At 35.2% G+C, this 27,320-nt stretch overlaps 1 protein-coding gene across 2 annotated transcripts in view; it reads left to right on the top strand.

The window, feature by feature from the left end:
• Positions 1-767: 767 nt before the first annotated feature.
• Positions 768-27,320, top strand: part of LOC100330530 (olfactomedin-like protein 2A) — a 53,221-nt gene continuing 26,668 nt past the window's right edge. The window contains exons 1-3 of one of the 2 annotated variants that reach the window (XM_002667279.8): positions 768-876; positions 16,719-16,979; positions 26,155-26,262. In XM_002667279.8, coding sequence (XP_002667325.2) covers positions 808-876; positions 16,719-16,979; positions 26,155-26,262 — 438 coding nt within the window. In that variant the 5' untranslated portion in view covers positions 768-807. Of the gene's footprint in view, positions 877-16,718; positions 16,980-22,184; positions 26,263-27,320 lie in introns of both variants that reach the window. The other variant, XM_073935781.1, reaches the window with a different exon arrangement.

Genomic DNA, 27,320 nt, shown 5'->3' with positions numbered 1-27,320 from the left:
GGAGGCTACTCTTACCCTAAAATTCTATTTCCTTTTTTCAATTTTACACACAATTGTATTCTGTTAGCTTGACAAAAACAGTTCAAAAACCATTGTCAATGAAGGGCTAAGACAGTTAGGTGGACATGAGGGTTATTTTAGTGGTCCTGTGCCATAACGACAAAACATCTAAACATTTTGACTTGCAGTGCTTACACAATGCTAAAGGGACGAAGCATTTTGGAGGCACTGACTGTTTAAATGAGAAAAAAAATTTGTTTTGACATACAAGTGAACTGTTTTGGGAAAGGTATGAGATGTTGTAAGTGAGCTATAGTGTTGTGCTAAACTGTAACACTGTTTTGCCAAATGATGTTATAATTTTGAGAATGTAATTACTGTTTCAAGAAAAGAGTCAAACCAATGGAGAAAAACTGTATTAAAGCTTGAACAATAACAGAACAGCATTTTTACTTTTAAATCTAAACAAAAGACTGAGATTACAATTAATTTGGATTCACAATATTTCCATCTAAACTAATAATAATAACAACAATTCAAAATTAGGCTATATAATTAATATTAAGGCACAAACTCATTAATTCAACGAGTTGTTAAAATCACATTCATCTTTTGTTGCCGCTGTTGTCCAGCAGGTGGAGGCATTGCTATAAGAGAGAGAGAGAGAGAGAGAGAGAGAGAGAGAGAGAGAGAGAGAGAGAGAGGTCATGATGATGATGATGATGGTGAGTCTGTAGTCTTTACAGTCGCATGAACGCGCATCTCACACACTCGCACAGAGGAGCTTCACAGTCACACACCGCCGAGATGTGGAGGATTGTGGAGCTCGTGGCGTGCTTGCTCATGATGTCCAGTCATGTTTCATCTCAGAGCAAGGTAAGAAAAAGTTCAAGATGAAAAACTAGCCTTGCATTCGTGCGCATTTACTATATAAGCTTGCAACAATGTTTATTCGCTTACTGTAATATCACTCGTTAATTCTAAATCAGTTATTTGTTTCATGCATACTTTACTATAAACCTGCATGTAATAATTCATAAGAACAGTATCTATTTTAGTGAGTTTAATATTAATTAATTTAGATTTTTTCTTAAATAAAAGTTGTAATTAGTCTCTGAATGAGTTAGCCTAAACATTGTCTGCTGGAAGTTTAGTCTATGCAATGGCTTGTTTTCAGGGTTGTACTGTAGATAACAGCGGATATATGTGATCATGTGCACCTCCGTTCAGTGCATGCTCTGTTTATACTCCGTTGAAATGATTATAAGCACGGGTGGTTTCTTTGAAAGAGCGGGGATTAAACTCTTCAGTGGGGCACACACACTGCGCACAACGCACCGCTGGCACGAGTTCAAAGCTCTCGGGTTTATGACTGAAAATATGATAACACTACTGTCTAAAATCTCAGGTGCTCTGTTTTAATGCACCTGCACTGAAGATGGCGATTTTTTTCCGATGGCGGCGTTTTTATTTCATATTATACATTAACACAGCATGTTCAAATTAGGTGCACAGTATATATGTTGCCTACAGGTTTTCCAATTCATATACAGTGCCACTCAGCATATTGCGCATTTTGAAAATTAATATTGTTTATCAATTTCTTAGTGAATACTTGTAATACATAGGTACATTTAAATGCATGCAAAATTTTGGAAAAACAAAATTACAAACTGCAAAAATTTTTTAAATCTTTTTTTTTTCTTCTCTTGATTTTTGCTAATTTTTTAAAAATTGTATTTCTTATTTTTCCTAAATACATAATTTGGGTGTACTAGTGTTTGGACTGGTAAGTTATTTTGTTAGATTAGCTCCATATTTGGCTTTACTACTAATTAACCTAATGCAGTGGTCTAATGCAAGTACCATCTCAGAAAAAAAATAGTCTTGCCAAGAACCACCATGAAGACCAGTATTAAAATGCAGTAGCGTATAGCAGGCCTAAGTAAGCAGCTAAAGCTCTGCACAGTTGAAAAATGAGGCAGATTAATTTGAAATTAATAATTTCTATTATTAAGAATATTTATTATTGTCAGCCACTTTAAACATAAGAAATAGCTTAAACATTAACACTGCCCTGTGCTTACAGGTAAAAAATAAATAAATAATAATGTTTAGATTAAAATGTGCTTCTAAAAATTAATTAGAAACGACACTGTACTTAAAAGTAAAAAGTAAACTGCTGTACTTCAATGTAAAGTTTTAACATATAGTAGCCTATTCATAAAATCCTGGAAATGTTCCTTGGACCTCGTAAATAAAGACTATTTGTCATCATATTCATATTTAAAATGTTTTTGAAAAAAATTGAAACAGATATTGCATGTGACTTGTTTGTATATCTGTGAAATCAAAACATTAACCTTAAATGTATGTTTTGGATTTACATATTTAGTTTAGAAATTAGATCTGCTTACTGCCTGTTATAGGCTTCGTGCAAAAAAAGCATGTCAAAAGCATGTCATTTGACAAAAGCACGTCATTAAACCATACCTGTCAACATTGAGATATGAAAATACAGCATACTCCCCCAACAGCCGATACAAATATGGGGAGGAGATTAGCTTCAAATGATAGAATACATAACAAACATTGAAAATAAAATAAAAGGTTTAGCCTATTAAAATCAATTTACTGATCACATTGGTGTTATCGTACACGTCAAAGGGTTAAAAGTGTGTTCTTTTTGTTTTTTACTTGAATTATTCAGCAATTCCTCCGAGTACCACTAGAAGAAAGGCTGCGTACCACTAGTGGTACATGTACCACAGTTTGAGAACCACTGATCTAATGTATATGCACAAATATAATATTGTAGCACATTGAAAATATGAATTTAAATGAAAGATTTGTGAGAGGTATACTCATATATGTACTGCATATAATATTTGTATAACATTTTAATGAAAAGTTTTTGCTATCACTCATTTTTATGTTATGGCTGAAATGTTGCTTTTAAATATTTGCTAAATATTAAAATAAATCAGTGAATGATGAAGATAAGTGGTTGCAAAAAATTTATATGGGGTCAATTTAAACAAACAAATTAAGTTGAACCTTAAAATTTTTTATTTGCTTCTTTAAATTTAGCCCATATAAATTGTTTGCAACCACTTACAATAAAATGTAATAAATCAGATGAATATTTTCTTTCAGTGTTCTGTTATCATAAATAATACATTTGTGTTGTCTGAATTGGAAAAATTAGTCTAAATTTAAATCAGATTAGATCAAATTTTCTTCCAAGATTGTCTCTGATCATTTTTCATTTGTTCTCGATTTTAGTACTAACTTTATGATGTTATCTACAGTTGAAGTCAAAATTATTAGCCCCTTTTGAAAAAAAAATAAAATAAAATATATATATATATATATATATATATATATGTATATATATATATATATATATATATATATATATATATATATATATATATATATATATATATATATATATATATATATATATATATATATATATATTTTATTTATTTTTTTTTTAAATATTTCCCAAATTGTTTAACAGAGCAAAGAAATTTTCACAGCATGTCTGATATTATTTTTTCTTCTGGAGAAAGTCTTTTTTGTTTTATTTTGGCTAGAATGAAAGCTATTTTAAAATTTTTTTAAACACCTTTTCAATGTCAAAATTATTAGCCCCTTCAAGCTATAAACTTTTTTCGATAGTCTACAGAACAAACCATTGATATACAATGACTTGCCTAATTACCCTAACCTGCCGAGTTAACCTAATTAATCTAGTTAAGCCTTTAAATGTCACTTTAAGCTGTGTAGAAGTGTCTTGAAAAATATCTAGTCAAATATTATTTACTGTCATCATTGCAAAGATAAAATAAATCAGATATTAGAGATGAGTCATTAAAATGATTATGTTTAGAAATTTGTTGAAAAAAAATCTTCTCTACGTTAAACAGAAATTCGGGAAAAAAATAAACAGGGGGGTAATAATTCTGGCTTCAACTGTATTTATGGGTTCTCAAACTTGGTCCTGGAGGGCCAGTGTCCTGCAGATTTTAGCTCAAACTTGCCAACTCTCAACACACCTGCAAGGAGAGTAAGAGAGCTTGATTTGCTAGTTTAGGTGGGTCTGATTGTGGTTGGAACTAAACTTTGCAGGACACCGGCCCTCCAGGACTGAGAACCCATGATCTAGGAGGTAAAATCAATAGTTTCTGTAGATTATCTATTTGACTGATTGAATGCCTTACTGATCTGTAGCATAATGGTTTGCTTTTTAAAATATAATTTAAACAGAAAGATCAAAAGAAAGATTTTAATTTAAGTGCCCTTTGATACAGAGATTTGCCTTAAAATAGTAGTATTTTTCATAAATAAAGAACCCATAAACCCATAACAAACCCATTAAAAAACATCTTGTTTTGCTGAGTCTGATTGGTTAAGTTATGGCTCACAGTGTTTTAAAGACATTTAAAAAAAAATCGCTATTTTCCTTCAGCTTAGTCCCTTTATTCATCAAGGGTCGCCACAGCGGAATGAACCACCAACTTATCCAGCATATGTTTTACATAGTAGATGCCCTTCCAGCTGCAACCCAGTACTGGGAAACATCCATACACACTCATTCACAGACACACACACACACCGGTCAATGTTAGTTTATTTAATTCACCTGTACCACATGTCTTTGGACTGTGGGGGAAACCGGAGCACCCGGAGGAAACCCACACCAACATGGGGAGAACATACAAACTCCACACAGAAATGTCAAATGACCCAGCCGAGACTCGAACCAGCGACCTTCTTGCTGTGAGGCGACAGTGCTAACTACTGAGCAACCGTGCGCCCCCCCCCCTGCCCCCACGCCTCCACCCCCACCCCTCATGAGAAAAATGAATGGGGAAAATACTTCTACACTAATACAAGTTGTCCTAACAACAATCAATTAAGTTAACTTAATAGTTTTTTTTAATTTTAAGTTGATGGAACATAAAACAATCAAGTTGTCCCAAAAGAACTGTAATATTTCAGCTCATTTAATTTTTTTTTTTGTGCAAGAACCTTTTGTGAATTTTTATTGCTGCTTCAGGTTCTTTATGGAAGCATCAATGCCAGAAAATAACATGTTTTAAAAATACTGTGAAGGTTTTTCTTAAAATGTGTTTTTTGGTAAATCATAAAGCATTGAGCTGCAGACGTATTTGATTAGAGCTGCAACTGAACTCAGGATAGAAGCTCACACGAGCAGACCTGAGCATCCTAAATCATAACAGTACAATGAAGTGCAAGGATTAAAAAAACTAAATCCAGCAAGCAGAAAGACAGAAGCGTTCTAATCCATCATGCAGATTTCCCGTATCGTTCCACTACAATCTCCATTTCAAATTCCACATGAAATTTAAAGGTGAGACTTTCACACTTTCTTCACCCCAAACGGCATGGATGGAGAAGTGTTTACTGCCTCATTGGTAGCCCTCCAGCTGTGGCGGACACATGAAAGGCTGATGTGAGCACGGCCAAAGTCACTTCAGCTAAAACGGTTGATTTGCCGAGAATAAAACCACACATGAGAAAACGACACTGAGACGTCACGACGCATCAGGAGCCGCACTTATCACAGGTCACGGCTCACTGGAGACCAGGACCGGGCCCCAATCCTCCTTTTTTTGTGTGTTTCTTTCATTTCACTAAATTATTACCTGAGCTGAGCATTAATTAAATACTACAAGAGAGTATGATGGCTGAAAAAAGGTGATTTGGACTTAAACTGCTAATAAAATTACACAAGTCATATTAGGTATTCAAGCAAGTCTTTGTCTAATGACCAAATGATTATAATAAGCACAATAATATTAAAACTTCTAACTGGCCATTTGTAAAATACATATTTTACATCAGCACATGCATTTTCCACAGTTTCAAATGTGAAAAGAACAGTTCATTAGTAATTGTAAAATAAATAAAATAAAATAAATAAAAGTCTTTACAAAAGTGTGGTTAATCTGTTCCAACATCCTAGTATTGGTAGAATATAAATTTTGCAGAGTAAAATATTTTACACAAATATAATATAATAGTCACGCGGCCTTAGTGCCCCCACCAGTGCCGATATACAGCCATATCGCACTGCTACGAGTGTGATATTGCATTTATACAACGGTTTGACGGCATAATTGTGTATAAAAACAGTCTCAAAAACCCTTTTGTATGAGGAACTACTTTCTTCCGCCTTGGATTCAAATCATAAGCTGACAGATAAACAGCTGAGCAAGCATCTTTTAAACTTTAGATCTGTAGTGTCTGCTTTTTGCTGGTTGTATGTGTGCGGAGTAATACATTAAGGTTAAAGAGGCTGTACGGGTGCTGATATTACTTAAATATATCACGGCTATCAGCCAATCAGATTCGAGAACCAGACAGAACTGTTGTATAAAATATAATATAATATAATATAATATAATATAATATAATATAATATAATATAATATAATATAATATAATGTAACATATAGTTAATTAATATATAATATAATACAATTATTTAATATTTAATATTATATTATATTAAATATAAAATACATAAATATAATTAATGCAATATGTCACATATTTAACTGTGGCATGCGGTTAAATGTAGCCCAATTATGTGCGGAAAACACAGACTTGGCAACCCTGGGTTAGAACGTTGGGTGGGACTTGATCTTATCAATAGGGCTTTGTTTGGATGGTTGTGGTTTGTGATTGGTGGCTCTCGTGTGAGTGACAGGTCTTTAAGTAAGTAAAAGCTGAAGAGAGGGGGGAATTTATTTTATTTGATGAAATTTTAAGGGCACACACAAAAAATACGAGTATGCGTATGAAAAAAGATTTGATAGTAATACTGCAACGTTCCAGAAAAAAACAATATCAATTGTTCACATTCATGGAAAAATTAAATGTAATATTCTTTATTTTATTCCCTTACTTTGTATTTATATATTTAAAACAGTCTTATTGTGGATACGTACCCCTGTCTACATTTATAATGTTGTGTGCCTACTGGGTATGGTAACACAAAAACTACAATAATATAAACAAATGAGCCAAAACCTTTTACAAGTTTAGAATATTTTATACAACAATACACCACCATTTACTGTAGTAAAAAAATAAAGTATACTACAGTATTTAACAGTTTATCACTACAGCATTCACTAACATAGAGTCATAAATACTACAATATATACAGCAACATATCCGCTTGTTAAGTGGTGACGTGTTGGTGATGTATGTAATACTGTTTCCGGGTCCAAGCCGCCACTCATTTCAGTTGAGAAATCATTTGTTTATGGTCACTTTTTATTCATATCACACATTAAAGTTGATTTTATATAAAGTCATAGTTTACACAACAATCTCTGGGCTTGTTGCATCACAAATACCAAAATTTTAACAATTTATAAAAAAATGAATCACTTTCTGGCCATTGGATATTAGGCATGGACGTATATATTGCGATTTCGTGATTTTCGAAAGTATTAAATCGCTTTGTAAACGTTTACTATTACCATTTCAAAAGTCTCCCCATTCAGCTGAATATAGCACTCAGACCCGGAAGCCGCTTTGTGTGACGTCACACTTAACAAGCAGATACTATTGTAAAGCTAAAAAATACATTATAGTATTTACTTGTATTGTTTCATGTTGGATTAAAGTGGGTCAGTATGATTTTACAAAATGTCTCAAGGGTTGACAAAGGAGGGGCAGGATCGAGAAGAGCAGGACTTTGTGAAACAGTGATGGATGTTGATGATCTGTTCAGAGAAAAACCCACACGCTTCTGTTGTCTCTGTGGTCCTGGCTCAAAGATTGACTCGTAGCTTAACTGCTAATTATCTGAAAGTGGACAAAAGCCAGTGGAGGATTCTCTCGTGGGATTACAGAGGATTGACCCATAAGGAGTATTACTCATGTGCTTGCACTTTTATCCCGAAGGTTACATTTGAGAGTTTCTCACAGATGTTCTGTCAGCTGCTGTGTGATTCACAGTTTGAGCGTTTAGCGAAGTATTTGTGCTACTTGTGTTAGCGTTGATCATCGTTTGGTCACTCTTTGTGGTCACAAAGAGAGATGGAATAATAAAATCCTCCATGGACAGATGTAGAAGAGTTCAATTAAACGGCAAAACTTAAAAAGGCAAATTAATTTGATTAAAGTGACAGTAAAGACTTTTGTAATGCTGTTTTGAATTTACATTGAACGCCTTGGTGTATTTCTTTGGGGTGTGTAATACTTTATTTTCATATGCATTCTAGTCTGTTTTACAAACTATTATGGACATATAATTTCTTAGCATTTGTTCCCACATAAGTAAAACTGAGTTGCTTTTTATTACATTAAATAGGCCATTAAAAGTCTGACGTTTCAATAGCCTAAAAAAAATGTATTTATTAAAATTGTAATTATGAAAGTTAAATAAATAATATAATATAACAAAAATATTTTTAAAAAATAAAACAATTTTAAAATAAAAAAAATTTAATTAAATATTACAAAACAAAATAAAAAGAATACATTTTTGAGGTTTATTAAAATTTGAATTATAAAAATAAACACTTTTAGTCACTCCTTTATTAAAATGTTAGGGGAAACACTGCTGAAATATATGTCGCAAACATTATATATGTCATAATATAATATATGTATGAATATATGTCGCAAACTGAACTGAGAATTGAATTAGCATTTTTGAAGAATCACTGGGTTGCAGCAAACATATGCCGGAATGGTTGGTGGTTCATCACGCTGTGGTGACCCCTGATAAATAAGGGATCAATCCGAAGGAAAATGGATGAATGACTAAATGAGGATTTATCCATTGAAACTCCTCAACAGAACACATGGTTCGATATGTCTCGCCAATCGTAGAATCAGATGCCCACTGTTTTCTAACTATCATGACTATAAGATGAAAGCACTGTGTTGTTATGCATACTGCATGTCTCATTGCATGTTAATAGTAAACTGCATTAGCTTATTTCACAATATTAAATCAGAGAAATCATTATAAAAACTTGTTTAAATACTTTCTCCTCAAAGTAATCAAAAAAGTGGACTACAGATTAAAACAACACATGCAAACTCACCTAATTGTCATTTAAATGAACCAAAAAGCCTCCTAATTTCAGATGTAAACATGGGCAAAGTTATCATGTGACCACAGGAGACTTTAAGCCTTGTTGGGGATGTTTTCATCTACTCTGGGATGATTTTGAGGCTTAAATTGGCCACGACTTTCTCTGTGTTTCAGCAAATGGAAGGATTTTTGTTGACAAATGTTATGTTGATACATATTTTGGAAAAATGCTTTGAAAATTACACTTAGTACACATTTACCACCCTTTTTTATGTTTTTGCCCATTTGACTTTCATTATAACCAATTTCTTTTTCTATTGCAAAGCCATAACATCATATGTTATGTCTTACTGTTCACAAGAGGATAAACCATCAACAATGAAAAATGCATGATTATTTGGTGTCAAGGCTTTGCAATAAAAAATGTGGTTATAATGGAAGTCAATGGGGTAAAAACAGCCACCAACATAACAAAAGTGTATTCAATTTGAACAGTACACCAGTGTTAAAGATAGCACATGGGTTTTTTTATCATGCTGTCTGCATGTTTATGTAGTCCAAGTGTACAATATTGCTACAGTAGTTATGTCTGTTTAACTCAGTTTAGCTATTAATTCGTCTGGATTTGTCACCCTGCCAGAATCCCAGTGGAAGAAATTCATCCCTGCTCTGGAAATCAGAGTGGATTTGCTTATTTTAGCACAACACAGCTGACACTTGCCCTCTGTTTGTTTGGAGATTTCGGTTGCTATCTTAAACATGCCAATTTATATCTGGGAAAGGGTGACTGTTCATCCGTGATGACATGACATTGGCAAACTGCTTATAATCTTAATAAATCAGCATGTACAGATGAAACCCTCCTGAATTATTAGCGCCCAGTATATTTTCCCTCCAATTTCTGTTTAACTGAGATGTTTTTCAACACATTTCTAAAAATAATAGTTTTAGTAACTAATTTCTTTTATTTTAGCCATGATGACAGTACATAATGTTTTAGATTCAAGATACTAGTATTTAGCTTAAAGTGCAATTTAAAGCAGGGTTCCTACATGTTCTTTCAAGTCAAATTTAAGCGCTTTTCATGCACTTTCCCAACGCTTTTTCAAACTTTGCCAGCACTTTACAAGTGCATTCAAAATCATGTTTGTTGCTTTTTCAAAGTACTTTTGGGACAACTTAATTGTTTCTTCTTCAATCCATTTAAATTTGTAAAATAAATTACATTAACTTAATTTGTTTTGGGACAACATGAAGGGATTGTGTGAAACCCAGCATTTTTCAGTGTGTGGCAAATTACGTTTTTAGATATATAAACTTCATACTACAATATATCAGATGCTATTTCTTACAGTCTAGTATGGTAAAGTGTTCCAAGGAACCATTTTGATGGCATGTTTGCCTTAAGCCCAACATTATACTATCTTAAATGTCATTTACTAACATCTTCGATGTAAAAATGACAGCTAGTTCATGCAAAAGCAACATACTTATTTTATTTTAAATAGTTAATTATCACACATTTAAGCACATTTATCGCCTATTTAAGCTAGGCATGGGCCGGTATAAGATTCTGACAGTATGATAACCTTGGATGAAAATATCATAGTTTCGGGGTATTGTGATTACTGCTCTAAAATATCATCTTTTTAAATGTTTGGGTAAAAAAACTAAAGCTTTTTCCCGTTTGAACTCTGTATATTTCATTTTGTGAAACATTTGAAATATTTTGGAGCAGTAAACGTGTCAGGCTAAATGAATTATTGACTTCTGCTGTCTTCATTTGTTTCAAAAACAGATTTTACTATTTAAATCAGCATATTTTATCCTGGAGATACTGTTGTCCTAAAAAACAACAACAACAAAAACAAAACAAAAAATGTAAATAAAAAATATTACACTTACTTTAGGAACAGTATAGCAGAACATTTTAATGGTTTTAAAACCTTGCCTTTTCCAAACTGCGGTATACCTTGAAACGGTTATCGTCCCATGCCAAATTTCAGCACTATTCAAACTCTTTTCAAACATTGAAAACACTAGATCATAATTATTATTATTATTATTATTATTATTATTATAATTATAACCTTTATTTTACCAGTAAAGACACATTGAGATTAAAAATCTCATTTACAAGATAGTCCTGGACAAAAAATTAGGCAGTACACGTCATATGGGTCTAACAAACAACAAACAAAAAACAATTGACATTTAACATGAATCACACATTGATAAACAAACCATTCAAAACATCTACAGGTCTGTGTTTCAATTTCTAAATCATTTCTGCTATTTTTAAAAGCATCTAGTGAAATCAATTTTTTAAACTGCAACATGTAGTTTATTCCATGCAAAAGGTGCTGCATATTTAAAAGCCTTTTCCCCATCTCAGTCCACACTTTAAGAAAAGACTGAAATAAATTCTATAATAAATATACTCTGATCGAAGGCCATTAAAATGAATGCATTTTCAAGGATTTTCAGCACTTGCAAGAACCCTGTTAAAGGCATAACTAGATTAATTAGGCAAGTTAGGGAAATTAGGAAATTCATTGCATAATAGTAGTTTGTCCTGTAGACAATAACAAAAAAAAAAAAAATTATATATATATTTTTAAATTATATATATATATATATATTTTTATGTGTGTATATATATATATATATATATATATATATATATAATTTTTTTTTATACATATATATATACATACATACATATATATATATATATATATATATATATATATATATATATATATATATATATATATATATATATATATATACATATACATACATACATATATATATATATATATATATATATATATATATATATATATATACATACACACATATATATATATGTATATATATATATATATATATATATATATATATATATATATATATATATATGTATATATATATATATGTATATATATATATATATATATATATATATATATATATATATATATATATATATGTATGTATATATATATATATATATATATATGTATGTGTATATATATATATATATATATATATATATATATATATATGTATGTGTATATATATATATATATATATATATATATATATATATATATATATGTATATATGTATATATATATTAATACATGTATATATATATATATATATATATATATATATATATATATATATATATATACATATATATACATATATATACATATATATATATATATACATATATATACATATATATACATATATATACATATATACATATATATATATATATATATATATATATATATATATATATATATATATATATATATATATATATATATATATACACATTGTTGCAAAAAAAAAAGCTTTTATTCTAGTCGAAATAATATTATAGGAAATACTGTGAAAAATTTCCTGCTCTGTTAAACATCATTTGTCAAATATTTAAAAAAAAAATTCACTGGAGGGCGAATAAATCTGACTTCAACTGTGAACAACCTGATTTCCACTTAGATACAAACACACAAAGAATTGTGGGGCAATCGAATAAAAAACATGTTTAAACAGCTTGCTGCTTCATAAATCACACACCAGTCACCCACATTCCCTTCTCACACACACATCAGACCTGCAGATCAAGCAAAAAGATCTTTCTCACGCTTTAAATTACCAAAGTTGGCAGGGAGTGTTGATGTGTGTGTTTCCATTTGTTTTTCGAGAAGGTCTGAGTATCGCTGAAGGGGATAGAAGTAATCAGAGATGTTTCTTTCTTTCTCTGACACATACTGTATACCTGTCGGAATCCAAATAAATGCATTACTTCTCGTATCTAATTTGACGTGAATAAGGACACATGCTGTATGATGCTGTTTTGTGTCATCAGAGGTCAAAGGTCACTCCGCTAAAACCATCTGTTAGCTATCCACTTAGTCCATTGACAAGAATGGGCAAGAAGACAGATAAATGTTTACGCCGTAACTCTACAGATGTTGTGTTTGATGGCTCGTGCCACTGATTTAAAAGCTAATGATAACAAACAGTTCTTAAAATGTTTTGATCATAACTGGAATCCCTTTGAAAATGTTTTAGAACCCGCTAATGAATGAAAAAATAAACACTTTTAGCATTCAGAATGTAATCTGTTTACAGAAGCTTGTTAACAATTGTCTGCTGGTGTGAATGCTAATGTGGTATGTTTGCTAATGCTAATAACAGTACACTGCTACAACAGCACAATAATAATCAAAATGACACTGAGGAACTATATTATCAGATTTACATTGAATGATAAACATATTGACGACAAATCCGAATCCATCATGATTGAAAACTACAGTGCATATCAATAAACAGTTATTGTCCACTGGTGTCGATGCTAATATTGTTATAGTTGTGAACAGGGCTTTTACTAATGTTAATAGTAAATTTAGCCAAATAATATTGGATATTTGAAAGCACCAAAACATCTCGGACAACTACAAAACAAACATTTTATATCTCTGCTGTCCGCTTGTTAAAAGTGACGTCCCGCGAATCAGCTTTCAGGTCCAAGCGCTATATCAAACTGTATGGGGAGACTCATCAAATGGTAATATTAAACCTTTACAAAACACTGTAATACTTTTGAAAGTCACGATCACAATATATATACACAATATATATACCAAGTCAAAATCGGGGCTAAAATCATGCAGTCTGAACTAGAGGTCTGCATTCCCGACCAGATTTCTACGGCGCGGGTATAAATTTCCGAATAAATCACGGGAGCGGTCGGTAACGGGTTTAATTTGGGACGGGAGCGGGCTGTCTAGCAATATCGCTCCCGACTCCCGAGTGAGCACGCGTATGTATGTGTGTAAATGAAATAGCGCGATGCTGTGTTTAGCTTGTTTGTTGCAGTGTGTGTGTGTATGTATGCGCACGCGCGAATGAGAGATATGTGTGTGTGTGTGTTTGTGTGTGTGTGTGTGTGTGTGTGTGTGTGTGTGTGTGTGTGTGTGTGTGTGTGTGTGTGTGTGTGCGCGCGAATGAGAGATAGAGCTTTGCCTGTGTTTGTGCTTGGTGCTAATGAGTGTGTGTTAGGGGGCGCGCGCGCGCGAACGAGAGAGAAAGCTTTGTCTGTGTGTGTGTGCTTGGTGCTGTGCATGTGTGTGTTTATACAGACAGCTTGTTATAGGCTGTCTGGACTGTATAACTGGGTGATTTTCGTTTTTTTTCTCCCCCCGCTCTTAAGCGGGATCGGGCGCGGCGGATAGAAAACAGGGCGGGTCGGGCAGCGGGACATCAAGTACTTAATATAAGCGGGAGCGGTCGGGTTCCGGCTAAAACCTGGCGGGTGCAGGCGGGAGCGGGATTCAAAATTTAGTCCCGCGCAGATCTCTAGTCTGAACTCAGCATTAGTCTTTCGGATGAGACGTTAAAACAAGGTCCTGACTCTCTGTGGTTGTGAAAAATCCCAGGATGTCCTTCAAGAAAGAGTAGGGGTTTAACCCTGGCATCCTGGCTAAAGTTGCCCGCTGGCCTCTGTCCATCATGGCCCCCTAACCATTCTCATATCACAATTGGCTTGGTCTCCTCTCCACCAATCAGCTGGTGTGTGGTGTGCGGTCTGGCGCAATATGACTGCTGTCGCATCATCCAGGTGGATGCTGCACACTGGTAGTGGATGAGGAGATTCCCCCCTATGTGTATAGCGTGTCTGTATATGTATATAGAGTGTCTAGAAAAGGGCTATTGTAAGGAATTAATATTATTATTATTATTATTATTATTAGTTGTAATATGCATTGCTAAACTGTAAAAATAAAAAGATGACTAATTAAAAAATTGTAAGGCAACTTGCTGCACAGATTTTCTGAGTTGGCTCAACTTTTAAGCACTGTAGTTGACTTGATTTGGTTAAAAATGAGTCCACTCAAAAAAAGCTGTGCAGCATGTTTTATTACAATTTTAAGTTGAGCCAATGCTTTTTTTTTACAGTGCAAGAACTTAATTGTGACATCTTTAAAGGCAATTTTCTCAGTGTTTTAGTGTTGAATCCTCAGATTCCAGATTTTCAAATAATCTCTGTCCTATCCTAACATACATACATAGATGGAAATATTGTACATCAATTTTTAAAAATGAGAAAATAAGGCTGGTTTTGTGGTCGAAGGTCACAAATGCATGTTTCAAATATTGCTTAGTCCACCTTTAATATTGATTAGTTGATTTGTATATGCTAACAGGCAGGAAAAAGCCTCAGTTTTGAAAAAGAACACTGGCTAAGTCACTTGACATTAATGAGATTTTAGTAATTGAGTAACGATGGACACGTGGAGTTGGGCAGGAGGTAAGGTTAAAGGTCACCATGGTTGAATCCTGTTGTGTGTCACTGGTGACCTCTTGACCTCAAACATTCATATCTGATGTCAAAAAGACAGCTTGACAAACCACTGATCAATAATCTTTTTTGTTGCCAGATTGTGCAATATTTTATTCCAATAAGGACATGCTGATATTGCATGATGTCACTATATTGAACCTATAATGAAGTAAGTCATGAGGTTTGTGGTAGGGCTGAACAATATATCAATTCAGCATCGATATCACAATGTCACATTGCAGTTTCTATAGACTTTAGACGGGAGAGCGCATGACACAGAGACAACACAAGCCATGCGCTCGCATAAAACGAGACTAGAACACGCAGCCAATGAGAACTCATTAACCACATGTTCATGACAACAAAAGCACAACACTTAAGCACACGACAAAAGCACGTCACCACAATGTGAGCACATAGCCACGTGCTTTGACAACAGACGCAAGACACGAGCACACAATGAATGAAAACACTCACCGTGCGCTCACACACGCAGCGTGCATGCTTCATCCCAGCGCGGACCAAAACCGAAACCAACTAGACTGAGACGCTGGAAATGAAATACCATGCTGCAGACAGACGAAAACACAAACACGAGCACAAGAGCGCGCGCGTCCGAGGCACGCAAAGCCCGTGCGGCCGCATCAAGCGGGAGCGTGCACACTCTGCGCACACCCATGACGGCGCGTGCGCACACAGAGACAGAAACAAGTACTCGACCCAAGAAAACTCGAGCCGAGCACAACAGGACTAGACATGACAAGTGTCCGGATTCTGCCACCAAAACAAGAATTTACAAGACCAGAGTGGCAGAACCCTGACACGCACTGCTTATTACACTTTTATCTTTGCTCTACCTTGTTTATGCAAAATTATTCCAATCTAAATGAAGAATTTCATTTAAAATAGAGCTATTCAAGCCTGAAATCTGCTGAAATTGTATTCATATTGCAATATATATTTGTTTGGACTTTCAGCAGTGCAAATTAAACCACACTGAACTGAACTCAACTCATCAACTCTGAAAACTAGACTGACACAGTTTCAATCTACTGAAACTTGAGCTGCTTTGACACAATCTACATTGTAAAAACACTATAGACATAAATATCAATTGAATTAAAATTAATATTGCAGAACAACAAAATATCACAACAGCAGATCTTTCCAATATCGTGCAGTCCTAGTCTGTGGGTATGTTAAAGATATAATACTTAACTCCACTTTCCATCCACTTCTTTTGTACTGTAGATATTTGGGGAGGAACAGGTCCGCATGACCTCTGAGGGATCTGACTGCCGTTGCAAGTGCATCATGCGGCCTCTGACTCGAGACGCCTGCGCCCGCTTGCGTACCGGAAGTGTGCGCGTGGAGGATTTTTACACGGTGGAGACGGTGAGCTCCGGGGCGGACTGTAAATGCTCCTGCACAGCTCCACCTTCCTCACTCAATCCCTGCGAGAATGAATGGAAGAGGGAGAAACTGAAGAAACAGGCTCCAGAGCTGCTGAAGGTAAGTTATTTTGTGCAGTGCTTAAAAAAATATTGAAGATTGTGAATATGAATAATAGGGGTGTCAAAATTATTTGTTTGTTCGATGCACCGCGATGCAGATGCAGACAATTCGGTATTGGGTCAGTAATAGATCATAATCCATAATCTATAATAGATCATAATCGGCTATTATGTACTGACGTCATTTATCTCTTATGCACTATGTTGAGGTAGAATACGGTGAATGAGGAAGCAAGGGTGAGTAAAATGCTCCAACTACTTAAAAACAGCTGTGAAAAATTCACTGCTTGTGAGTTTGCTGGACAGTGATTGTGAGTTTCTCTACACTGAAGATACAGCAGAACCCAGAAACCCTTTTTCACTGTGGTGGAGAAAAGCTGTAAAACTCAGTACCAGAGGGTTAATCAAATTCTGCATGATTGATGATCATTTTCTACTGGTCTGCATTACAAATATAGGCACATCTTTGTGTTTCAACAATTTACTATTGTGTTTGGATGACACATAAATACAACCTAGCTAGCAAAAATCATGTGGCTCAAATCCGGCCACACCAGAGACTTACATCCGGCCCACATACTGCATGGAATGATGGCACTTGGGCGGTCCACTCCTGTTTGCCTGATCTGGGCCACAATTAAGCCATAGCAATATCACATATCAGCCAGAATTCAACCAAATGAACCAGAACTGACCCGACTCTGGGCCACAATTTTTGCTTTTATTCTGGCCCAGATCCGGCCCACACCAGACACTTACATCTGGACCACATACTGAATGGAACGGTGGCTCTATGGCGGTCCGCTCCTGTTTGTCAGATCTGGGCTACGAATAAGTCAAAGCAATATCGCATATTATTCAGAATTCAACCAAATGAACCAGAACTGACCCTATTCTGGGGCACAGTTTGCTTTTATCTTGACCCATATCTGGCTTAAATCTTACACTTGCTGGGTGTGGCAAAGTACAAAATTCCTAGCATGCATTGCAGTATGAATACATTTTACCGGCTGGAGCATCACAGTTTTCATTATTGGCTTGTGATTCTGCTGTTTATATTTGCGTTGTTGATTTTGTCACTTTTAGTCTCCTGTTTGTGATGTTTGTGAGTTTTCTTCATTTTGTTAATTGTCACCGTTGTTGAGGTTCATCCGAATATTCACAAAAAGTGTCCCACACATGTTTAAAGATAACTGGGCCAAATTTGCCATATCTTTTCTGGGCCACTATAGGCTAATGGCTGCATTAGCCTGAGTTTACTGTGCCGAATATTTGCCAAAAGTGGCCCACATATGTTTTAAAATAACTGGGCCACATTTGCCATATTTTCTCTGGGCCACATTAGGCTCACAGCCACAATAGCCAGAGCTTACTGTGCCAAATTTCTGCCAAAAGTTTCCCACATATGTCTTAAAATAACTGGGCCACATTTGCCATATATTTTCTGGGCCACTATAGGCTAACGGCTGCATTAGTCTGAGTTTACTGTGCCGAATATTTGCCAAAAGTGGCCCACATATGTTTTAAAATAACTGGGCCACATTTGCCATATTTTCTCTGGGCCACATTAGGTTCCCAGCCGCAATAGTCAGAGCTTACTGTGCAAAACATTTGCAAAAGTGGCCCAAAAGTGGCCCACATATGTTTTAAAATAACTGGGCCACATTTGCCATATTTTCTCTGGGCCACATTAGGTTCACAGCTGCAATAGTCAGAGCTTACTGTGCCAAACATTTGCCAAAAGTGGCCCACATATGTCTTAAAATAACTGGGCCACATTTGCCATATTTTCTCTGGACCACATTAGGTTCACAGCCGCAATAGTCAGAGCTTACTGTGCAAAACATTTGCAAAAGTGGCCCAAAAGTGGCCCACATATGTTTTAAAATAACTGGGCCACATTAGGTTCACAGCCGCAATATTCAGAGCTTACTGTGCCAAATATTTGCCAAAAGTGGCAGACTTATGTCTTAAAATAACTGGGCCACATTTGCCATATTTTCTCTGGACCACATTAGGTTCACAGCCGCAATAGTCAGAGCTTACTGTGCAAAACATTTGCAAAAGTGGCCCAAAAGTGGCCCACATATGTTTTAAAATAACTGGGCCACATTAGGTTCACAGCCGCAATATTCAGAGCTTACTGTGCCAAATATTTGCCAAAAGTGGCCCACATATGTCTTAAAATAACTGGGCCACATTTGCCATATTTTCTCTGGACCACATTAGGTTCACAGCCGCAATAGTCAGAGCTTACTGTGCAAAACATTTGCAAAAGTGGCCCAAAAGTGGCCCACATATGTTTTAAAATAACTGGGCCACATAAGGTTCACAGCCGCAATAGTCAGAGCTTACTGTGCCAAACATTTGCCAAAAGTGGCAGACTTATGTCTTAAAATAACTGGGCCACATTTGCCATATTTCTCTGGGCCACATTAGGCTCACAGCCACAATAGCCAGAGCTTACTGTGCCAAATATTTGCCAAATGTGGCACACATATGTCTTAAGATAACTGGGCCACATTTGCACTTACTCATGTGAGCCACTTTTGGTTTAGACCCAGATTACTCTTAAATGACTATGCCACATTTTTACCAACTGTAGCCCACATTGTTCCTCCATCATTTGGGCCAAATTTATTATTTTCAACATGGGCCACATTAGGCTCACATTCAGATTACATTTTGCCATAAGGGCCAAATCTTTGCCTTAAATAACCCATATATGAATTCGAATCTTTTGCTCCTCTTTGCCATTGTACAGGTGGGCCACTTTAGGCTCACATTGATTTTGTATGGGCCGAAAGAATACCACCAGTGCTGCAAAACTGCCTAAAGTGGCCCACAATCATATGCTATCTGGGAAGGCCAATCTAAAACTTCAAAAAAGAAGACGAAAGTGCTCGTCTCGATTTGAGCAGCACAGAGCCCGACTAGAGTATTTTGGACAGCAGGATTCTGGGCTTGTATGCGGCGCACATGTTCACAAGTGTTTTTTCAGCACCTGTCCTATTTCCTCCTCACCATTCCTGTCTGCCTCCCTCTTTCCATCTTTTCTTCTCCTGTATTCATCAGTCAGTCCATATCTCTACAATAAACACACAGACACACATATACAGTTAAAGTCAGAATTATTAGCCCCCCTCTATATTTTTTCAGACACACATATACAGTTAAAGAGCCCATATTATACATGAAATAAGGTCATATCTTGGTTGTAAGGGTCTCCAACAACAGTCTAATATGCATGCAAGGTCAAAAAACACTTTCATGGTCTTATAATCTGCATTTATTTTTATCTAATTATCCCAGCGACTCCTGTATGAATCGTCCAGTGATTCATTTGTTCCCAAACCCCTCCTTAGCGCGGAGCTAATCTGCGCTGATTGGACCGATGACAGTCTGTCGCGATTGGTCGACTGCCTTCAGTCAGAGAGGGAAATGGCCAATAGCTAATCAGCAATTTAAAAAGTAATCACAGTTCATACACGCTCGATAGTGTAGGCGTGGATTTTAGCTGCCACACTATGGCGAGTGGATAGTGCCACGGATAACCGAACGAAGGAGACAGTCGTGTACTCGCCATACCACACACACACAAAAACACACACACACCTCCGGATGACAACGCTCCCGCTTCAGCCCGCACCCGCCAGGTTTTAGCCTGAGAACCCGCTCCGTTTTCTGCCCGCCGCGCCCGGTCCCGCTAGAGCGGAGAACACAACCAAATATCACCCAGTATACAGTCCAGACAGCCAAGCTGTCTGTACACACACAGCACAAAGTACACAGAGCTCGTTCGTTCGCTCTCTCTCTCGCTCTCTCTCTCCCCGCGCCAGATTTCTGCGGCGCGGGAATACATTTCCGAATAAATCGCGGGAGCAGAACTCTAGCACGGAGCTCCATAAACAAACAGCACGCGTCGCGTTTTTAACGTGACTTTGCACGCGATAAGATAATATATCCAGTTAACCTGATACAGTACACGCGGTTACAAGTAACAAATCACAACTAAATACATTTGCAAGCTAGAGTCAACGAGGCAACAACTTTAACCGCACGTACTTACACTTGAGAAATGTAGGAAGAAACCCATCCTGACGTCCATCAGTTACTCTTTACTGATCCTTCCTTTAACAAACTCAGATGAAGTATTCTTTGTAGCATGTAGCTTCCAGAAGTTTCCAACTGCTTGGTTATAATGCTGATGTTTCATCTTTGGGTAGAGACTCAATATATCCATCTGCAGTGTGACTTCAATCGACCGGCATGTTTGTGGGTGTGCGTGTGTTTGTGGGTGTGTGTGTGTGTGTGTGTCTGGGTTACTGCGTCAGAGGGCGGGGCCTCAGGTTTGAAATCTCCCGGGTTTGCGCGTGCACGTGAAAAACTTTGTTTCGTTCGTACGTCATGGCGAAACACCTAATGAGTCGGTATCAAGGCGACTCGTTTGAAGCACTATGATTCGACTCTTTTATAGATGAATCAACAGTTTTAAACACTGTATTCTTACAGATTTAAGCCTTAGCTGGATACTTCACTTCACTTAGAGCTGTGTTACACACTACATGGAGGGGAATTTTCAAAAACCCATAATATGGGCTCTTTAAAGTCAGAATTATTAGCCCCCGTCTATATTTTTTCCTCCAATTTTTCTTTAATGGAAAGAATATTTTTTTTCCAAAACATTTATAAAACATAATAGTTTTAATAACTCATTTCTAATTTTATCTTTGACATGATGACATTAGACAAGTTAGGGTAATTAGGCAAGTCATTGTTAAACGATGGTTTGTTCTGTAGACAATTGGAAAAATATAGCTTAAAGGGGCTAATGATTTTGACCTTAAAATAGTTTTTAAAAAGCTAAAAACTGCTTTTATTCTAGCCGAAATAAAACAAATAAGACTTTTTCCAGAGGAAAAAATATTATAGGAAATACTATGAAAAATTCCTTGCTCTGTTAAACATCATTCGGGAATTATTTAAAAAAAGAAAGAAAAATTCCCAGGAAGGTGAATAATTTTGACTTCAATTGCACCCTGCTTGAAAACTGCAAATAGGTTCTGCATTATTGCCAAAAATCATTAATCAGCAGCCTTTAGTCAGTAGTCAGACACAATGGTTTTAATATTTGCACCTCAAACATTTGCTGATCTTGTGGTGTTTAGCTCCAAACATGTGGCTCTGTTTTACCCTGCTGCAGTTTCTTCATATCTGCTGATGGCGCAGTAAATCACCACCACAGTCAAGCTGTTAGACGACTGAACTCGGCACAACAATAAGCAGATAAGGAATTCACATATATGCAACAAAATAAAAATAAATGAAAAAGAAAACTGCTGTTTATCTTTTTCCATTAAAAGACCAACTTAATACAAATTTTAGGCATGCAGAATCTTTTAAAGTGTCCCTAAAGACTCACTTTTTTTAGACTTGACTATTTGTGAGGTGTATGTTCTGGCAAAAATGCTGGGTTCCACACAATTCCTTCATGTTGTCTCAACACAAATTGATTAAGTTAACTAAATCCTTTTTAAAAATTTAAGTGGATTGAACATAAAACAATTATGTCTCAAAAAACTCAAGAATTGATTTAATTCAGCTCTTATTAAATAAATAGTTTGAACAAACAGCAGAAATGTTTTTTTCGGTTTCATATTTACAATGTTTCTGACTTGTTTCAATTTTTATATCATTTTTATCCTCTACATAATGTTTTTTTCTGCTATTCTTGCAACTTTTCTTAAGTGCAAAGCACAGTGCTTGACAGTTTTTCAAAGTTACTAGCAACTCTGCATTTTCACTAGCCACAATTTTGTTCTTAGTCAAATACATTTCAAGAGTTCACACTTAGCTGATGATTGATTATAAAGCGTGTTTGCCATGCTGCCCCGGGAAAGACTTTTCTGTGTGGAGTTTGCATGTTCTCCCCGTGTTGGCATGCACTTAAAAAAATCTCTAGTTTTACAGTTTATTTCCGGCAGCTGGGGTACTGGAAAAAAAAAACATTAAATAATGGGCGGTAAATTACAGAAATTTACTGTAAAATGACCGAGGTTAAATTACAGAAATTTACTATAAAATGACAGAGGTTGAATTACAGAAATTCACTGTAAAATGACAGCGGTTGAATTACAGAAATTTACTGTAAAATGACAGAGGTTAAATTACAGAAATTTACTGTAAAATGACAGAGGTTAAATTACAGAAATTTACTGTAAAATGACAGAGGTTAAATTACAGAAATTTACTGTAAAATGACAGAGGTTAAATTACAGAAATTTACTGTAAAATTACAGCGGTTGAATTACAGAAATTTACTGTAAAATGACAGAGGTTAAATTGCAGAAATTTACTGTAAAATGACAGAGGTTAAATTACAGAAATTTACTGTAAAATGACAGAGGTTAAATTACAGAAATTCACTGTAAAATGACAGCGGTTGAATTACAGAAATTTACTGTAAAATGACAGAGGTTAAATTACAGAAATTTACTGTAAAATGACAGCGGTTGAATTACAGAAATTCACTGTAAAATGACAGCGGTTGAATTACAGAAATTTACTGTAAAATGACAGAGGTTAAATTACAGAAATTTACTGTAAAATGACAGAGGTTGAATTACAGAAATTTACTGTAAAATGACAGAGGTTAAATTACAATAATTTACTGTAAAATGACAGAGGTTAAATTACAGAAATTTACTGTAAAATGACAGAGGTTAAATTACAGAAATTTACTGTAAAATGACAGAGGTTAAATTACAGAAATTCACTGTAAAATGACAGCGGTTGAATTACAGAAATTTACTGTAAAATGACAGAGGTTAAATTACAGAAATTTACTGTAAAATGACAGCGGTTAAATTACAGAAATTTACTGTAAAATGACAGCGGTTGAATTACAGAAATTTACTGTAAAATGACAGCGGTTGAATTACAGAAATTTACTGTAAAATGACAGAGGTTAAATTACAGAAATTTACTGTAAAATGACAGAGGTTGATTTACAGAAATTTACTGTAAAATGACAGGTTAAATTACAGAAATTTACTGTAAAATGACAGAGGTTGAACTACAAAAATTTACCAGAAATTTTTATTTTAGGAAATTTCTTTAATTTAATGTCCGTTATTTTATGGTAATTTTCTGTAATTTAACGGCCGTTGTTTATGTTTTTTACAGCACCCTAGCTGCCGAAAATAAACCGTAAAATTACAGATTTGTTTTACAGTGTGGGTTTCCTCCAGGAGCCCTGATAAATAAAGAACTAAGTTTCACACACTTTAAATTATTGAAATAAAAACTGTCAAACAATACCGCACTCATATTCCAGTGAATCACATGACATTTGAATTGAACTGAACGGAATCACTGAATAGAACTGAATGTGACTAATGAACTCATTTCACACTAATACAACTTTACAAGTTTTTTAATACTAATTACAATTAATTACAATTTAATTACAAGTTTTCTTTGTAAAACTTTGAAACAGTTTCCATTGTTTAAAGGGCACCTAGTTTACCCCTTTGTAAAGATTTAATATTAATATTATTCTGAGTGTGCCAGTTTCAAGTTCAGTTCAAAACACAATTCAGATTTTTTATTATAAGGTGTTAAAAAGTGTCATGTTGGGGGTGTGAACACAGGTCGTTTTTTTAGGGGTGTGTTGCTTTACATGAAAATTACTTTAGACTTCCTGCCCTACTTAACAAGGGGGCGGAGCCAAGAGCTCCCCTGCTTTGTGTATGGCAACAGACAAGCAGACAGAGAGAAGCAACCTGTGTGAGGGGACCAGCTTGTATTCTGAGACATATAACCACACACACTGGATTACCTTTGACTGAGGCTATAACTAAGGCAAGTACGTTACTTCCAATGGAGGGATGCGCATGCAAGACAATCAATGACTGGGAGGCAACGCGCCCACACTTTCCAGCCGCACCTAGTTGATGACAGGAAGCTTCTGTGACCACGGGAAATGCAAACGGCTGAAGTTTAAGGAAGACACAATGAAAAGTACACATGTTTGCAAACCCAAGTTACAAACAATGACGCCGATGAGCGATCATGTGGTGATTGTTGATCCGCCAGCCGAAATTAATCACGTTCACTGCGTGTTCGCAAATGGCGGCTAAATGTAAATTCTCTGTTGCTCATTCGCAGGAAGACGATGAAGGGTCTTGTGTTGAGTCCAATGATTCTTACATACAAAAATAGAGCAAGGGTGTTTTTTTTGGTGACATCGCTTTGACTTACATGCTGAAAATGGCAGACGTGCAACACAAACTGAGAATATGCCCCTATAGCAAAAATTCTCTGGCCCAGACCTGGCCCACATCATCAGCATTTGCTTGGCCCACATGCCGCAGTGAATTATGGTACATGACTGAACCAGGTCTTGCTTCCATACAAGTGGCAAACATTGACTACATCTGGGCCAAGTCTCAGCCAAGTTAAAAACACATAACTGGGCCTGAATTGGGCCAGATTGGCCTGTTGGTGTTTCACGACTGCAATGTTTTTCATAAACCCATGAAGCATTTTGCTTTATGGCTGTGCTTTTTCTTGAAGCGACCTGATTGATAGAATTTTTTCTTTGCTCAAAAATAACTTAAATGTACTTTAAAAGTGGGTCAAACTTACGTGGCCCACAAAAACATTTAAACATTTGGCCCAAATACTACATTTGATATCTGGCCCAAGTCTTGAGTGCCGCCTGTAAGACGGTGCCACCTCAGCCAAACCTAGGCCATGTTTGGCCCACATGCTCCATGCCAGTGCCAGATGAATGCCTGCTGTGCCAGCTTTATGCCAAATCTGGGCCAGAATTCTTTGCTACCTGGGTGGTAATGTGCACCTGTCAATCAATATTGGTGGGCGGAAGGACTGCACTCCTACATCAAGTTGCGTTCTGTATCAAAACTGCTCCAATTGTTCCACCATTTTTATGTTGTTAAATAAAATAAAAAAAGAACTGATTGTGTTTATATCACCCCAATATGACGATCTACACACATGTCTGTCCAAACAGCTTGAAAAGTAGATTTTTAAACATAGGTGCCCTTTAAAGTGTCTGTAGTAACTTGACTTGATTGATGCTTCCAAAATAAAATTTCCCCTCGTGTCTGCAACTCACCTGATTTATTTATTCATCTGTGTGTGTTTAGCTGCAGTCAATGGTGGATCTTCTGGAAGGAACTCTCTTCAGCATGGACCTTCTGAAAGTTCACTCGTATATCAACAAGGTGGTGTCTCAAATGAACAACCTGGAGGAGGTGAGTGTGTGTGCGTGTGAACATACACATGCAGATATTAATGAGCCGTGGCTGGATTTAACTGGACTCTGTGGTTACTCACAAACTCTGGCTGAATTATTGCCCATTATACTGTTCTGTCTTGGCCTGAGGGATGGGAAAATCTTATGTGTAAAAGAAAGAACAGGACTGAGGAAGGAAATGTCCAAGCAGAGAAAACCACAGTCATGTAATGGTCACACTTATGTGCCCTGTTTTTATTTCCAATTAAATTTTGCTCATTATCGGAAAGATTGGGACAGAAATTGGAACCGCAAAAAATTCCCGCATGTCATTATCGAATACCTCGGTCATATAAACTGAGGACAATAGTGAAAATGCATCGATTTTGTCATTTTTAAACATTATTATATTTTTTATAACATTCTATTATTTAAAAAAATAAATTATTATTTTTTTCAGCATTAATGCCTAAAATTGATTCAAAATAGCAGAAAATACTGTACATTTAGAACATAAAAATTTTATTTTAAAATATATTAAAATATTAAACAGTTGTATTATTGTAACTGTATTATGGTATTATAGTAAGAAAGTTGATTTAAATTACAATATTATTTCACTGTAAAACTGATTAAAAATAGCAGTAAATACATTTAGAAAATGGTTAAAGATGATATATATTCTTCTGCAGTTAATACTAAATATATATATATATATATATATATATATATATATATATATATATATATATATATATATATATATATATATATATATATATATATATATAAAGCACCAAATCAATGGTTTATGAAGGAATGTGACATGTAATGCTCAAAATAACAGGTATAGATTTTATTTCAAAGTATATTAAAAAAGTAAACAGTTGTTGTAAAATTGCAATAATATTTCATGGTAAGATTGATTGCAAATAACAGTAAATACATTTAGAATGTTGTTTAAGATTTGTGTTATTTCTTCTGCAATTAATGTTTATAAAACATAAATATTTTTAGCACCAAATCAATGATTTATGAAGGAATTTGACATGTCATGTAGAAAAAAAAATATTGTTA

Source organism: Danio rerio, chromosome 21, assembly GCF_049306965.1.
Source record: "Danio rerio strain Tuebingen ecotype United States chromosome 21, GRCz12tu, whole genome shotgun sequence".
Lineage (NCBI taxonomy): Eukaryota > Metazoa > Chordata > Actinopteri > Cypriniformes > Danionidae > Danio > Danio rerio.
This window is presented reverse-complemented; position numbering and strand designations above follow the sequence as displayed.